The sequence below is a fragment of the Electrophorus electricus genome, chromosome 15 (assembly GCF_013358815.1).
Source record: "Electrophorus electricus isolate fEleEle1 chromosome 15, fEleEle1.pri, whole genome shotgun sequence".
Taxonomy (NCBI): Eukaryota; Metazoa; Chordata; class Actinopteri; order Gymnotiformes; family Gymnotidae; genus Electrophorus; species Electrophorus electricus.
The window spans coordinates 6,598,875-6,614,087 of record NC_049549.1 but is presented as its reverse complement, the minus strand read 5'-3'; the positions used below and the strand labels follow the sequence as shown (position 1 = coordinate 6,614,087).

At 43.5% G+C, this 15,213-nt stretch overlaps 1 protein-coding gene across 1 annotated transcript; it reads left to right on the top strand.

Moving 5' to 3' along the window:
* Nucleotides 1-3,579: 3,579 nt before the first annotated feature.
* On the top strand, nt 3,580-14,345 carry plppr3a (phospholipid phosphatase related 3a). The gene is made up of 8 exons (XM_027008533.2): nt 3,580-4,002; nt 6,691-6,791; nt 7,921-8,106; nt 9,092-9,221; nt 9,556-9,751; nt 10,313-10,370; nt 10,854-11,027; nt 12,192-14,345. Exons 2-8 carry the CDS (start codon nt 6,717-6,719, stop codon nt 13,500-13,502), a joined length of 2,130 nt encoding a protein of 709 aa, XP_026864334.2. The 5' UTR covers nt 3,580-4,002; nt 6,691-6,716; the 3' UTR covers nt 13,503-14,345.
* The last annotated feature ends 868 nt before the right edge of the window (nt 14,346-15,213 follow it).

Below are 15,213 nucleotides of genomic sequence, written 5' to 3'. Positions count from 1 at the left end.
CATAACACAGAACATCTTCTCACTTCTGGACGGCCTGCAGGATGCTTTGCTTGGACTTGAGCAGGGGGAGCCTGAGCTGTGAGAGTATGCTGTGTATGTTGTGGTTTGAGACAATGTGAGCTTTCACCATGATAAAAGAGTAAAAGAAGGTCGAAGGTTTATGACTGAAACCCCTATAACCAGGAAAATCTACTCCAGCCAATGGACGCAGAATGTAATGACATAAGAGTGGATTCTTTGCAAGGCTGTATTCAGCATTCAAAAGGATTCTTTCCCAGTTGCCTAGCAATAGAAAGAGGATTGCCTGTGATGTAGATGAAGTCTTGTGGTCTGACCCAGCCCACAGGCATGACGCTGAGGCAGAATGAATGATTGACTTTGCATACTGTGTATACAAATATTAAATATTTTGCAGTTCATATGCTGTATTTCTTTTTTGGTTTTCTAGTAAACATGTAAATACATCAATAAACATGTTTTCATGAATACAAAAATATGCAAAATTCCTAAATAAAGATTTTTTTTTTTGGCCTGCTGTGTTAAAAGCACAGTGTTTAAGTAGTGTGTTATAACTGCAGTGTGGTGTTTATGGATTGGCTGGCCTTGTGTGTCATTTAATGGCCATTTGAGTTGATTGTTTGATCAATAAAGGCAAGTTTGTGAATGTATCTTATATTTGGGGTTTTGTGTTTACTGTTTTTAGAAAAGGAGAGGAGATTTCAGGAAAAGTGTCAGCAAAAAAGAAAAATTAATGAGACATCCTACTGAATATTGTACTGTAACTTTCAGAGACCAAAGATTACAGTAATTTTACCTGTTTTCTTCTCTGAATGTCCTGACTATGGAGGCCACTGAGAACCTGCTTACGTAGATTAGGTTGAACACGTAGTCCTGCTTCACTCATTCAATAATCCAGAACATGGTCAGTGATTGTTGCTCTGATTTGAGATTATGGCTCATACGGTATTCCTTACTATCCTCTTCCTCTTCCTCCTCATCCATACAATATTTGTATTTCACCTGGCTTTACTGTATATCCTGTTTACTGATACTGGGTTCAGCAAATCAATGATTGGACACGTGCTCAATTTTGAGCGGTGGTATGTTAACGATAACAGTGTGTTAGTTGTGTTTAATTTTGTGGCCTGTGTGAGTTATGTTGTGTGAAATTGCACTGCACTGCTAAAATGTGTTTTGTGAATGTGTTTAGAATTTTGCAAATTGGGGGATTCAGATTTGCCAACTGTGTCTAACGTAAACCGTGTTTAAAGTTTTTCCAACTGTGTGACTGATTCAATAAAAATGTCCGTTGACATTTTTGTTTAGAAAATGGGGTTTAGTGTTTTAGCAATTCAGAAAACCTGTAATATTTGTTGTTAGCGTTGTACAACAATTAAACCACAATCTCCCACAAACTGCTATAATTTTAGAGCTTTGCCACAAGGGGGCTCTTGAGCTCTGTGGGAGATGGCTGCATGCTAAGCGCATCTTAGACACCGGGAGTCTGAGAGTGAAATGAAATTATTCTACATGACTGAGGTTTCCAAGACCAAGCACTGGAATCTTCATTTAGAATATCGCACACTGTCCAAGACTCAGTCGTGAAATCAATAACCATAGACATAAAAGAAAGAAACTCTCCATTGTATACCCTTTAATAAAGTGTTAGTTTACCTTTTGTAAAAGAAATGAAGAGAAGCGCACTCGGTTCCTAGTTTGAATAATTCTATGACACACCTGTCCTCCTGTCCTCCTGTTCAGTCCTTGATTCTAGCTTTATCTAAAATAGAGTCCTTATAATGTCGTCCTGACTCCTAAACGAGGTCAGAGAAGTATACCTGGAGAAGAGGAAAGCTTGTATCTGCACTTCATTTAAACCGCTGCTCTTCTGTACCTCTCAAACCCATAACCATGAGAAGATCCATACTCCAGTAAGAGATCAGAGCCAAAATCAATCACAGTACAATAAGTCCCTGTCGAGTCATAAACATGGAGTTGGGGAGAACTAGAGGAGTGCCTTCCCTGTAATTGGCTTTGATGTGTGAAAAGTCAAGAAGAATTTTAATCAGTCAAAGAAACACATTGCGCCCTAAGCCATTCAATTACCAGCCATCAGAGGGAGTGTCGCTTTAAGAGAACGTGACTCCAAGAAGTTAAAGTTGTGAAGAGGACCTAGGAGCTCTTCTTTCCACACTCCACAGCTGCCACCCTCTTGACTTGTGCGCTATGGGAGTGAATGAATGTGAAGAGAGCGTAAAGGATGGAGTGAAGGCGGGCGCAGAATGCAGACTTTGCAGCTAATTGGCCAGAGAAGACACAAGCAGAAGCACAGCGTGATGGGGTTATTAGCTGCTCTGCAGCTGGGTCTTACCTCGAGATATAGCGGCAATGCCCGACAGGCCTGACTTAAGTCTCTGGGGTAAACGAAGAAAAAGGCCATAGGGAGAGTCAGAGCGAGGGACAGAAAGGGAGACGGGGGGGGGGGTGCGTGTGTGTATGAGAGAGAGAGAGAGAGAGAGAGAGAGAGAGAGAGAGAGAGAGAGAGAGAGAGAGAGAGAGAGAGAGAGAGAGAGAGAGAGAGAGAGAGAGAGAGAGAGAGAGAGAGACCGACCCTATATTCTTCTACCGGGGCGAGAAGCCACTTTTCCCAGACCACTGCCGAGTGCCAACGTGAATTTGGGACCATTAGTGTACTGGCCAAATCTTTAAATCGTAGTATATTCCCACATGTTTGGCAACCTACCACGTGTTCCTTTTCTTAGATTTTGGTGGATAAATATTAGAATAGGGATGTTTGGAAAGGGACTTTTTTATTGTATGAAATAGGTTACCAGTGAAATAATAATCGTGGGATTCTTGCGTCATGCCAATGTAGCTTATGCTGTAGGTAATGACAAATATTAATATATTCTTTTGATGTGGGATTCTCTTTGGAATCCATATTTATTTTGCTACAAAAATGTTAACATTCGCCCACGTCTTTTATTTCACTGGTAAAGTGGCAGCGTTTAAATTCGACGTCTGCGCGTGCGCCTCAGCTGACGTTTCTTCTCACTGGTAGCGACTCGGGCGCTTCTCGCCATGTGCCGTCCTCTCCTGACCGAAAACATACCGAGACACAAAGAGGTGTGTGGTCAAACTAACTCCATCTCTCAAATAAATGAGACTGTACTTGTAGACAAATCGTGTTAATAATGTTGTACCAAATAAGATATTTTATTTTCCAAACATATCGTGCAAAATCCTTTTCTCTAGTGTGTGTGTGGGTGGGTGGGTGGAGGAGGGTAGACCAAGACCAGATGGTGCACAGACTCATAAAGAGACCGCTGTCAACCTTGCGGTCATACACGGAACTCCCCCTCAGCGTTGCCTTCGTCCCTTTTGTTTAGCTAAACCTTAATGATGGATAAATGGAAATAAGCACAGAAAAACACTAGGCTTCGAATGACGCTCCAAGGGAGTGAGAGAGAGAGTGTGTGTGGGTGGGTGGGTGTGCGTGTAATTGTGTGTCCGCGGGTGTAGACTGCCTCCTCCCTCATTTACGCTGCCCCCTCCCTCTAAATCCCCCCTCCCGAAAGTCTTTGTGTTAACGCTGCTCTACACAGTTCATAGTGGCCACATTCCTGGTACCGTCTAGGTTACAGTAGTCGTTCATGTGGAGCACGTTGTGAGGCATCCGTGAGAAAGCCACTGGATACCCATTCATCTTCATAACACTAAAGAAAGTAGGATACTCGAATCGGAAATAGGACTTTCTTCTACTGAAAGGAGACCAAGAGCTGACCAGGCTCCTTGGTGTCAAGAGTTTCTCATCGGAACAAGCAGAGGTAAAATCGGACACTAAATCTGTGTCCAGTCGGCTAAAGCCTGAAGTGTACAAGTGCATGATATGGATTAAAATCTACTGAGCCAAACTGGAGCACCACAGACGATCGAAAAGAAGGGGAAGGGGTCGCAAGGAGCGCAAGGAGTCGGTGAATTTACACCATCAGCGAGAAAGAGGCAAGTATTGTCTGTTGTTGATTATTGGTTTTGACCTGGGGCGCCTAAAGCACCGGGCATGGTAAAATAAGGTGGAGACTCATGATTTTTTTCCAGTGCTGCTTTCTGGTTATCTTTATTAAAGACATTTAAGTGGATCATTAAATCATCGAAGTCTTTTCAGTGTCCGTCATGTTTGCTTGCACCGCTTACGCTGCGTTTAACGAGCTATCACCTTCTCTTGGAAGGAGAAAGATGACTGGCACGAAGAGGTATCTAAACTGAACGTCTTAAAATGCGGACAAAACGCCTTTAAATACGTATGTTTTAACGAGCAACTTTAATTTCGTTAATCTTATTCAATTTTCATAAGTTAACAAGTTACATTATGAGCTCGTACTAAACCGTCCAAAGCAGCAAATATATAATTTTTTACCGAATAAAAACTCGCATCGTATCGCCTACTCCTGAAGACGTTAACGGCGAGTCAGCCCTACGTTCAGCCACGCGCTCTCTCAAACGGGCTTCAGTACCTTATAGTGGACAGCGCAGATCATAATAGTTGTCCGGAAGGTTTTGCTGAGACTGACTTTACACCAACTGATCGATTGGATATCGCAATCAACATTTAATGAAAGGTAGATAGGCTAGTAGTTATCTGTTCTGTAGGTGAAGTGATAGTGGTTCTGACGCATATCAAATGACATACTCAGAAATAAATAAATACTGTATAAGGTCTAGTCCATACCAAAAGGCAATATTTCCAGTGGGAAACGTTAGTGATAGGATGTAGCAATCCTACCGCAGATGTGGCCTCATCATTACAATAAAGGCTGAGACACCAAGTTCTGGAACAAGCATATCTGAATTTAGTTTCTTAACAGCTTCAGCACATTTGAGGTAACTTTTTTCCCTTTGAAGTGTGAGCAAGGACATTTAAAAGGAAATATTTGCAGGATTTAGTGAATGACTTTTGAAGGGCTATCTCTCTCCCACACATTCTGCACTAAGTAGATGTTTGTGTGCTTATTTGCAACTCTCTGGTGCAGAGATTTGCTGAAAGGAATAGCTGCTCTTTTGTAGCTTTTCTCTTTTACTTTGCCAGCCAATAGTGTTTAACAGTGCAGGCTCCAGTCAAAAACCAGGCCTCTCTGTATCCTTCACTGTCTCTGGAGACAAACAGGACAGAGCAAGATAAATAGCCCTCTCCACTAAAAAGAGGCCCCTTTGTGTGGTGTTGCATATAGGCATGGGTACTTGTATGGCCACCATGTTGGGGCTCAAATTAATTCGCTCTTCTCTTGAAAAAGAAGAGAGGGAGCTGAGTTATCTTCAGGATTATACCCCATGTTTGCAAAAGTAGATAACCAGCTTTCAGTACTGTATTTTAACAGATATCTCATAAACTTAGTTCTTAGCTCTCTCAAACATAATATTTGTTGGAATCCAAAATAGTGGCCAAAATGTAAGCACCACACATGCATTAGTCATATGCTGCTTTTAGTATTATTAAATGTTTTAGGGTTTGGACTTATTTCTTTGTTTCATCTTTTGTGTTTGTGCACTTTATCCCTCATTACACCTAATGTGTGCAGTGTGCAATGAGGTTTATATAATAGTTAAATTTTTTTTTTTTTTGGTCTTTCAAAACTCCTTCAACAAACCCTTCTCCATGTTTCATTGAACTGATTTGCCATCTTTCATATTATTTTTAAGATGAGATTTTTCAAAGTGCTGGATCAGAACCAGGCCTGTTGTCTTCTCCTGAGGCTCAGCCTTTATCCCAGGACCAAAGCCCCAAGGACTGTGAGGGTTTGGGGAACTCACTCATGCTTTCTTTTGATTGTGTGATGAGCATTCCAATTTCTGTGGGTTGAAACTGAAGTTTGCAAATCCGAAGCACCTCTGTCATCACTTATAGATTTTATATAGATTTTGGGGGGGGGGGGTGCATGTTTCTTTGTTTTTTTTTTATCTAATATTAATTGATATTAATTTAATATAATAATCTAATGAAACATAAAAGGCTATAGTGTATATTTCTATAAACCTCTGCAGAACATCAGAATGAAAGACAACTTAGTTTAGTAGGTCAAGCTTTCATTAGTCATAATAAGTCCCCCAATAGACTGAGTATGAAATCCCAGAAGATGCAGAAGAGTGTGTGTGTATGTGTGTCTGGGTTTGTATTTAGCTATTTGTGGAGACCAAATATCTCCATAACATCAGGTGAACAGGAACATTTTGATGGTGTGGGGACATTTGGCTAGTCCCCATGAGAAAGTAGTGTTTGTTTGTTTGTTTTAATAAAATTCATCTTTTATTTTTAAAACAGGATTTCTTTTTGGTTTCATTTTATTTGCAGCATTTAAAAAATAAGTCAGTAGAAATACCAGTGTGTCTGTGTGCGCACGTGTGTGTGTGTGTGTGTAGCCAATTGTAGGCACTGCACTGAGCTCATTGAATTTGTATGTTTAGCAGCACAACTTTAAAATATTGTTAATAAACTATTCATTCAACCAATGTTTTAATACAACCAAGACACATTTTAAATAAAAATAGTTTGGACCTATTCATTAAGAAGAACATTATTATTTTAGGCCTTATATTAGTTGTTTTTTATCTAAGTGTATTTTTTTTATTTTTTTTTTAATTGATCTGAATGAATTTTGTGTCCTGCTTTCTTAACTGTTCAATTCCTACGTTTAGCGTGCTTGCGATCCAACCCCAAGACAATGTCGCCAAAGGACAAACCCAAAAAGCCACCCAAGGACAGTATGACGTTGCTGCCTTGCTTCTATTTTGTGGAGGTATTACACCTGAATTTGATCTCTTACAGTGAATACTGTCCACATATGTGTTTAGTCACCCAGAACGACTTACAAAAAATGTGCTTGCAGTAGAAAGAGATAAAAGTACATGCATAATCTGAAAGGATTCATATTCTAAAAGTCAAGCATCCTAGACTGATGCAAATGTAACTTAGGGCAAAAAATATTCAGTATGCAGTAGTAAAACAAGAGCAACAACCTCATTTGCATTTAGAAAAGAAGAAAATCCTACAAAGTGAAAAGATTAGTAAGTGCTTAAGCCATACTAATGTATAGACACAACGCAACACAATTTTACCCAGATGAAGGCTGTTTCTTTCATGTAAGAACCTCACAAAAACTCAAAAAGTGGTAACAAAAATACAAAACAACTCATCATGGATTAATTTTATTTGAAACACATGTGCAGGTAGAGGTGCCTTTAAGATGCAGGGCTGGAGCCACTCCATGTGAGTCACTTGAAATTGTTGTGACTCAGAACTGTGAAGTCCTGGTAGATTTGAGTGAATATCTAGCATCAAAGATTTTAATTTATTCTCATATAATGGGTCAGAAGCTAAAATCTCATCCTTCATTCTTATCTTATCTTTGTGGATAATGGAGGTGATGAGAAGTAATTGTTTAAATTTAACTGGGATTTTAGCCGGATTATGAAGATTTAGGAAGCGATCCTGTGTATTCAGTGAGATTAAAAGTTAATGATCACATTTTAGCAACTAACATATGTTGTATTCAAATGATAAAGACTAAATAGTTCATTCATAAAAATCACTTTAGCCTTGAGTTTTAGGTTGCTGGTTTATTTATATGGTGAGGGTTGTTACTATTTCAATTAATCATGACTTCACCAAACAGTAAATGTTGATTGTTCCTGGTATAATCCGCTTAATCTCCTGTGCCATCTTTTCCATAATCCCACCACCTTGCCCTTATTCTTTCTCTGTCAACCCTTATCTCTTTCCCCTCTCTGCCTGTTTCTGCTCCCTTCTCATGCTTCCTCTCTCTACACCTCCATGTCCCCCTCTCTCTCTCTTTCTCTCTCTCGCGCTCTCTCCATCTTTTTCTGTACCTCTCTCTCTGTCCCTCTGTCCTTCTGTCTCTCTCCCAGCTGCCCATCGTGGCTTCGTCTATTATCTCACTGTATTTCCTTGAGCTGACTGATGTCCTTCAGCCAGCCAAAGTGGGCTTCCGCTGCCACGACCGCTCACTGAGCATGCCGTACGTGGAGGCGGGAGACGAGCTCATCCCGCTGCTCATGCTCCTCAGCCTGGCCTTCGCTGGCCCTGCCGCCTCAGTGAGCACTCCACTCCAACACACACACCAGCCTCCACTCCGACACACACCGGTCTCCGCTCCGACACACACCGGTCTCCGCTCCGACACACACCGGCCTCCGCTCCGACACACACCGGCCTCCGCTCCGACACACACTATCCTCTACTCTGACACACACCGGCCTCCGCTCTAACACTCAGCAGCCTACGCTCCAACAGACACCAACCTCCTCTACGACACTCCTCAAACTCTTCGTCACCATCTCTAAAGCTGATTAGTTTCAATTGTTTGTTTGGTTTTGTTGTTTTTGTGCTTTTTATTGTCATTCATTGAGCTCACTAAGAAGCTTTGGATGTGGTGTCACAAACACATTTTACCAGTGCATCTCAGTTGATGGGGGTGATAAAAAGCTTCACAAATGATGCAGGTGCCGTCAAAGCGCACCTGCTTGTTTGTCCTGGATTTTTATAAACTAGAGCAGGGTACAGTCAAGGGACAGAGCCGAGTGGGGCTGTTGAAGTACTGTTCCGACAGAGCAGTGGGGAGATGTGCACATTGCAACTCAGCTGCTTTTTGTTCCATAGCACTTTTTTCAATATTAACATCCCCTCTGCTGTTAAAACAGCCCTGAGCTGTAATATTGAGCTTGCAGAGCACATGCTGAGCCAGCAGTGTCTGTAGTGATTGAAATCCATGCTGGATATTGATGGATGGAAAGTGGATATGAAATATCAAGCTGTAAAACACCATGCAGCATTTCCAATCATATTAGAATTGGGTTAATAATTAGCCTGCAATCCAGTTTTTTACCATACATTTATCAGCACTCCGACTAGACTCCTGCTTTATTTAATCTGAAATATATAAGAAATCTCCAGAAATAACCCCACCTCTGAATGTCTCACCTCATCCTGTCTGGAGCTGATTTTGTGCTGGCGGCCGGGTGAAGGTGAGGACATGCCAGAGCTCACGATCTCTGGAGTGTAATGATGGCTGTGTCTTAGATCATGCTCGGGGAGGCTCTGATGTACTGCATGCAGTCCAAGCTGAAGCGTCGACCTGGCTCAGAGGCCAGCATCAATGCTGGTGGCTGCAACTTCAACTCCTTCCTGCGTAGGACAGTGCGATTCGTAGGTACGCTGGTCCCCTTCACTCCTGGCTGAATGCGGCTCTTTGCTGCGACTTATAAGGTGACCAAAAGACCGACCCTCTTCCACATCACACCATGAGTCGGTTTCTTGTAACAAGCATTACGGTATGGGAACTTGAATAGCTGGTGTCTCCCAGCATCACTCTTCTGAACCTTTTCTGCCATTATCCCAGCTTCGTCCTTTTGGAACACAGCAGTATGGGGGAGATTTGCTCCTGCAGTGTCTCCAACACCAGATTCTGTCTGACTCATTTAATAGAGTTTCCTGCAAGGTGCGTAATCCTCTCCCTTTCTTCTCCTCTCCTTTCCTCTCAACAGGTGTCCACGTGTTTGGCTTATGTGCCACTGCCCTAGTGACTGACATTATACAGCTGGCTACTGGCTACCACACACCCTTCTTCCTGACAGTGTGCAAGCCTAATTACACACTGCCAGGTGTGGCCTGTGACAAAAACCCCTACATTACCCAGGACATCTGTTCTGGACGAGACCAGTATGCAATCTTGTCTGCCAGGTAATCTTTCCAGACCTGCATATACAAATTCACACACACACACACACACACACAAATACACAAGTTTTAACCATACACATGTTCCAACTCAAACAAAATCAGATTCATGCATAGAACTACACCATACCTGCGCACCAGATCCACATGCTAATCCCTGGCAGCCTAGCACAGTTACAGTCACAGATTTAGGGGTATGAATTATGGGGCAGTGATTAAACATGGACCATTTGTTTTGTGGTTTTGATCCAGCCTCTTAAGCACTGATCCTCTGCCAATATTCCATAACCAGGATTACTGACAGGCTGATCTGATCCCACTCTTCTGATCGCTCACACAGCAAGCAGTGAAAAAGGCAGGCTCAGAGACAGAGACGTCTGCCTACTTTGCATGTGCTTAATGATGTGTGAAGATGTTTTTCCCTTCCCTTTTTATCCTCTTTTGAGCTAGTTTGTTTAAAACTCCCAACAAAATTGGAAAAAAAAAAACCTCTATGGCTGTGATTCTCCATCTGTTGCTGAATTGATCTTTTTCCCCCTTTTCTCTCTATCTCTCTCTGATCAGAAAAACGTTCCCTTCCCAGCATGCAACGCTTTCCGGCTTCGCAGCTGTCTACATATCTGTAAGCATTTTTTCCAGATTAACCTCCAGCATCAGTGGCAATGCACACTTCTTAATCAGATATATCAGAGTTCAGATATATGTTGCAATTGGAATAGAATGCCATGATATCTCCCGGGTTAGCGTGTACTGCCAGTCCTCTGCCTCTTCACTAACAATGTCATAGCGATGGTTTTAAAGGTTGGAGACAGTTAGCTTCCCCTCATACCCATACATTCCCCAGCACAGAGCTGAGAACCCCTCGTTAGTCAGGTTGCATTAGCTTTGCCTTGTTGACTTCAGTGAAAGATTCCAACTGTTAATTAAAACATTAGCTCAGTCTGCATCATTAATGGACACAGATGAGCAGATGTAGTCTTATTCATATCACAACTGTCTCTGTTACCACCAGGAAACATCAGTTACAAGGCAGTGTGCCTCTGATGGTGAGGGCTATGCATTTGTGTGATGGTGCCATGCACGTTTTCTCTCTTCTTCCTGCAAGATGTACTTTAACTCCAGCATCTCGGACAGCACCAAGCTGCTGAAGGCCATGTTGGTGTTCGCCTTCGCTATCGCCGCTGCGCTAGCCAGCCTCACCCAGATCACACAGTATCGCAGCCATCCTGTCGACGTCTATGTGGGCTTCGTCATTGGAGCGGGAATCGCCGTTTACCTGGTACTTTTGCCACCAAACCGACTACTAGTGTCGACTACTAGTTTCCGCTCCCTGAAAGTCTCCTGTTGTTGTGATCTACTTCTTCTTTTGTTGGGCACCTCTCACTCCATGCCTTCCCTGCTTTAATTCTGAGACACCAGCTGGGCCGCAGACTTCTTACTCTTGCTACGGTTTCTAGGATGTCTCCTGCAATGGCTATATATAGGGCTGTAGTTCTATCTGGGGAGAAAAAACTCTTCCCCAAACTCTCCAGAAACAATTTCAGAGTTACTTTCTCTCTCTCTGTCTCTCTCTCTCTCTCTCTCTCTCTCTCTCTCTCTACCCCCCCCACACACACACACAGACACCCTTTTCTCATTGCTTCCTCCTGCTGTCTTAATCTTTATCTAGTTTCCTCTCACTCTGTCACTACTTTAGGTAAACGCTTTCTTCTTATATGCCAGTAGTCTATCGGCATACTCTTCAGCTAAGTGAAGAGAGAAGATCTTGGAGAGTATTGTTTTTGAATTTCTTGGAAGTGCAAACTGCATAAGATTATGGAAGTAAAAAGTCATTGAATTTTTAACATAGAAAATATATAGGAAAACGAGGACAAACATCAAGAGGTTGGGCTCTAAGGGAAAAGTAAGAGCTCTTGACAAGAACCAGACCAAGCAGCCAAACACAAAGCCCCTGCTGATTCAACAGGGTAGCCTGTGAGCATATCCACAAAGTAGAACGCAATCCTGCGTAAGTCTAAAGCCTAAACGGTTTCATGATTTTAAAAGCCAGGGTTCTACTTACATTTGGTGTTTTCAGCACAGACTCTTAGCAGCATACATGTTTATCAGTACCACAAGTATGCTTCCAAGGCATTGAACCCATGACTCTGGTATTGCCAGAAAGTTGCTCTATCTGCTCTGCCAGGTATGTTTCAGGAGGAATTGCTGTTTGATGGGGATTCACCTTGATGTGTAGGCTACATTGTGTAGTGCATGCTGTGTTAATTCTAAACCTTATCTTCAGTTCCCTTTGGAAACAGAATTTCTCATATTGCACCATTTCAATAAGATAAATAGAAGTTTTAGGTTATCTTTTAATAATGAATTATTTAGAAGATTCATTTGTTATTTAATTAATGTATTACTTTCACAGTAAATACATCTCACTGACATCTCTCTGTAGGCTCTATATGCTGTCGGAAACTTCAAACCCTCAGAAGACTCCACCCCCCGGCCCGTGAGGCAGTCCCACCAACCACAGAAGGACGCCCTGCGGGCGCTGACACAGCGCGGCCATGACTCCGTCTACCAAAAGGCCCATGCCTCCGAGAGCAACGATGAGCTGGCAACCCCAGCGCAAGCTCCCGGCCTCAACCGCAAGGTGCAGCGGGAGAAGGCCTCCATGGGCAGCCTGAAGAGAGCGAGCGCTGACGTGGAGCTTCTGGCCCCCCGCAGCCCCATGGGGAAAGAGACAATGGTGACATTCAGCAACACGCTTCCTCGAGCCAACACCAATGGTGCAGAAGAGCCTGCCCACGCCCAGCGTCACATGACCTTCCACGTGTCTCTGGACACGCAACGCTCCAAGCAGCTGGTGTCTGAGTGGAAGCAGAAGTCTGTGGAGATGCGGAGCCTGAGCCTGAGGGACGACTGCCAGGAGGGCAGTGCCATGGAGGGAGAGGAGGAGTCAGACGGAGGCTCCAAGGAGGAGCTGGGCATGCCGTCTTCCCTCTACCCCACTGTGCAGGCCAGCAGGGCGGCGGCAACACCAGGGGGTGCCAGAGTGACAATGTCTCAGAGGCCTGGTGCCCCACAGCTGGTCCACATCCCAGAGGAGGCATCCAGGCCTCCACCCGTGTCCCCGAAGAGCGCCACAACCAGGGCCAAGTGGCTCTCCATGACGGAGAAGGGCGTGCCCGTGCCAGCAGCCACACCAGAGCCGCCACGTCTCCCCAACCAACCACGGGTTGTGCAGGTCATCGCCATGTCAAAGCAGGCTGGCCAGGTCACAGTGTCCACACCCAGGTCCTCTGAGACGGCCTCGTCGTGTGCGACATCCAGCACAGGCTCGGAGTCGCCCTACTACCGCATCCAATCCGAACGAGACAGCTGCAGCATCATTACGGTGGACGCTCACGGCCCACACCACCCCATCGTGCGCCTGTCATCAGGCAGTGCCAACACCTGGCACTGGAGAAGCAGCACCAATGGCAGCGTCGAAGTGCACGAGGCTAGCCGCACGCTGCCCAGGCACGAGTACCGGCACGTCAAAACGGACTCGTTCAGCTCGTCCGGCGGTGAGCCCAGTCCGAGCCTGCTTCCACCCCCACCACACCCTGACTTGGTGCTGGACAGCCACAGTCGTGAGCTGCCCACCCACCGCAAGCCCTCCATCTCGGGCAAGGACTGGGACCCCGGGCAACCCCACCCCGAGCCTGACCATTTCTTCAAGAACCTGCAGACAGACAGGCTGTTCAAAGATGGAGGCTTGTAGAGCAACGGGACGCACAAGACTCTTTTCTCTGGCGGGTGGGATTCATTTTGAATATGTCATGTTTCATTGGGGAGCGGGGGAGAATACCACAGCTCTTTTGGCTGTCTCGCAAAGAGCATCTGGAGTGGATCAGTGCGCAGGAGAGCCAGCAGGCGTGCACAGACGCCAGCGAGCAGGAAAGACCTTACGCAATCTGGGAAGAAAGCTGCCCTGCAAATCTGACCATCAAGAAGGAGATGGCAGTGGATTCACTCCAGTGGAATATGAAACCAAACGCTAATTAACACAGATGTCAGAAGGCTCTGCCGGCTTCATGAGTTTATAGCGCGACTACACTTGCCGATCCACATCAAGAAGCCATTTGATATATTTGAGGACCTGATTATGTTCCATTTCTAACATATTTCTAATTGTAATTCTCCATAATAACGTTTCTGTCTGTCATTGTGCCATAGGCTTTCATGCAAACATAAAGATCTACCATTTATTGGAGGAAAACTGATTTACTTCTGAGGACCTCTGAGTCATGTAGAATGTTAAGAACAGAGACTTTTGCATAGCAGATCTGGACAGAATACAGGCAGTTTGAGTGCAGTCTTCCCTAGCACTCTTTTCCAGTGACTCTTTGAAGATGACTTGGTTTAGTAGGCTTGGTAACTTTGACCCTTTTTATACTTAACCATTGGGAACTGTTGCTTGTTTGTGTGTTGCATGTGTGTTTATTTATGTGTGCTAAGCCGTGGAAGGACTGTTATATATCAGCAGAAAAAAAAAACTTCTTTCATATTGCTGCCTATTGTTGAGCTTTTGGTAACAAAATAAAATTGCTATTACATTCCTTCATATTAATTCTTTAGTACATTTATTGACTAAAGAAATTGAATATTTGCTCCCTTTATTGGGTGGTTCTGTGTAGCTTGGGAGTCCACATAGTACCATATGGCCTGGATCCACTGCAATCAAAAAACAAGGCACTAACTTAAACAGAGATTTATGTGTATTTGGTAACTTGCTCTGCAGCACAACCAAAAGCACAACCACAGCATGGGTAGGATTGCTCAGGATTTTGTAATTATCTTTTAATAAACAAATCAAGTATGCTAGTCTGGAAACCTGTAACACTAAACAAAAGACTCTGAACCTGTTTTATTGAGTCAAATCAATTTAAGCAACAGAGAAAAATGAATCCTTTGATTCATTTTTGAAAAATGAATCCTTATCTTTCAGCATTAAGAAATATACAAGAATTAGGAAATGTATTGACATCACTTTGCTTGTTATCTAACACCAATTTGTACATTTTTTTAAGGGACCAGCTATTAGAGGGTTGGTGGGGGTGAGTGAAGCATCCATCATAACCAACCAGCCACCACAATATTCACTTCCAAAGTAATATTTTCCAGTTATTTTTACTCATCTGAGATATTTTCATTTTATACAAACATTTTTTTCAAAATGTTATAGTAAAATGCATACACGCACAGAACGTTCTGCAGTTCATTTGGGGGTGCTTTCTTTCAGATTCATTTAAGAATGATGTTAAAATGGTTCTAGAGGCTGACAAAGAAGCCCGTAATGTTTACACATATCTGTAGGTGCAGAGAGGCAGTGAGAATAATACTGTGTTAGCCTGCACATGGACATTCAGCTGAGTCAAAGCAACCCTGTTTCTCCCCTGCAGTTTAAGCTGGGTCTCTTTATATTCACACTG

Excerpts from the sequence above, each read along its gene's own strand:
- plppr3a (XM_027008533.2), top strand. The coding sequence starts at position 6,717 with ATGTCGCCAAAGGACAAACCCAAAAAGCCACCCAAGGACAGTATGACG. Across the intron at positions 10,371-10,853 it reads TCGCAGCTGTCTACATATCT|ATGTACTTTAACTCCAGCAT; the intron begins GTAAGCATTTTT and ends TCTTCCTGCAAG. Across the intron at positions 11,028-12,191 it reads CGGGAATCGCCGTTTACCTG|GCTCTATATGCTGTCGGAAA; the intron begins GTACTTTTGCCA and ends ATCTCTCTGTAG.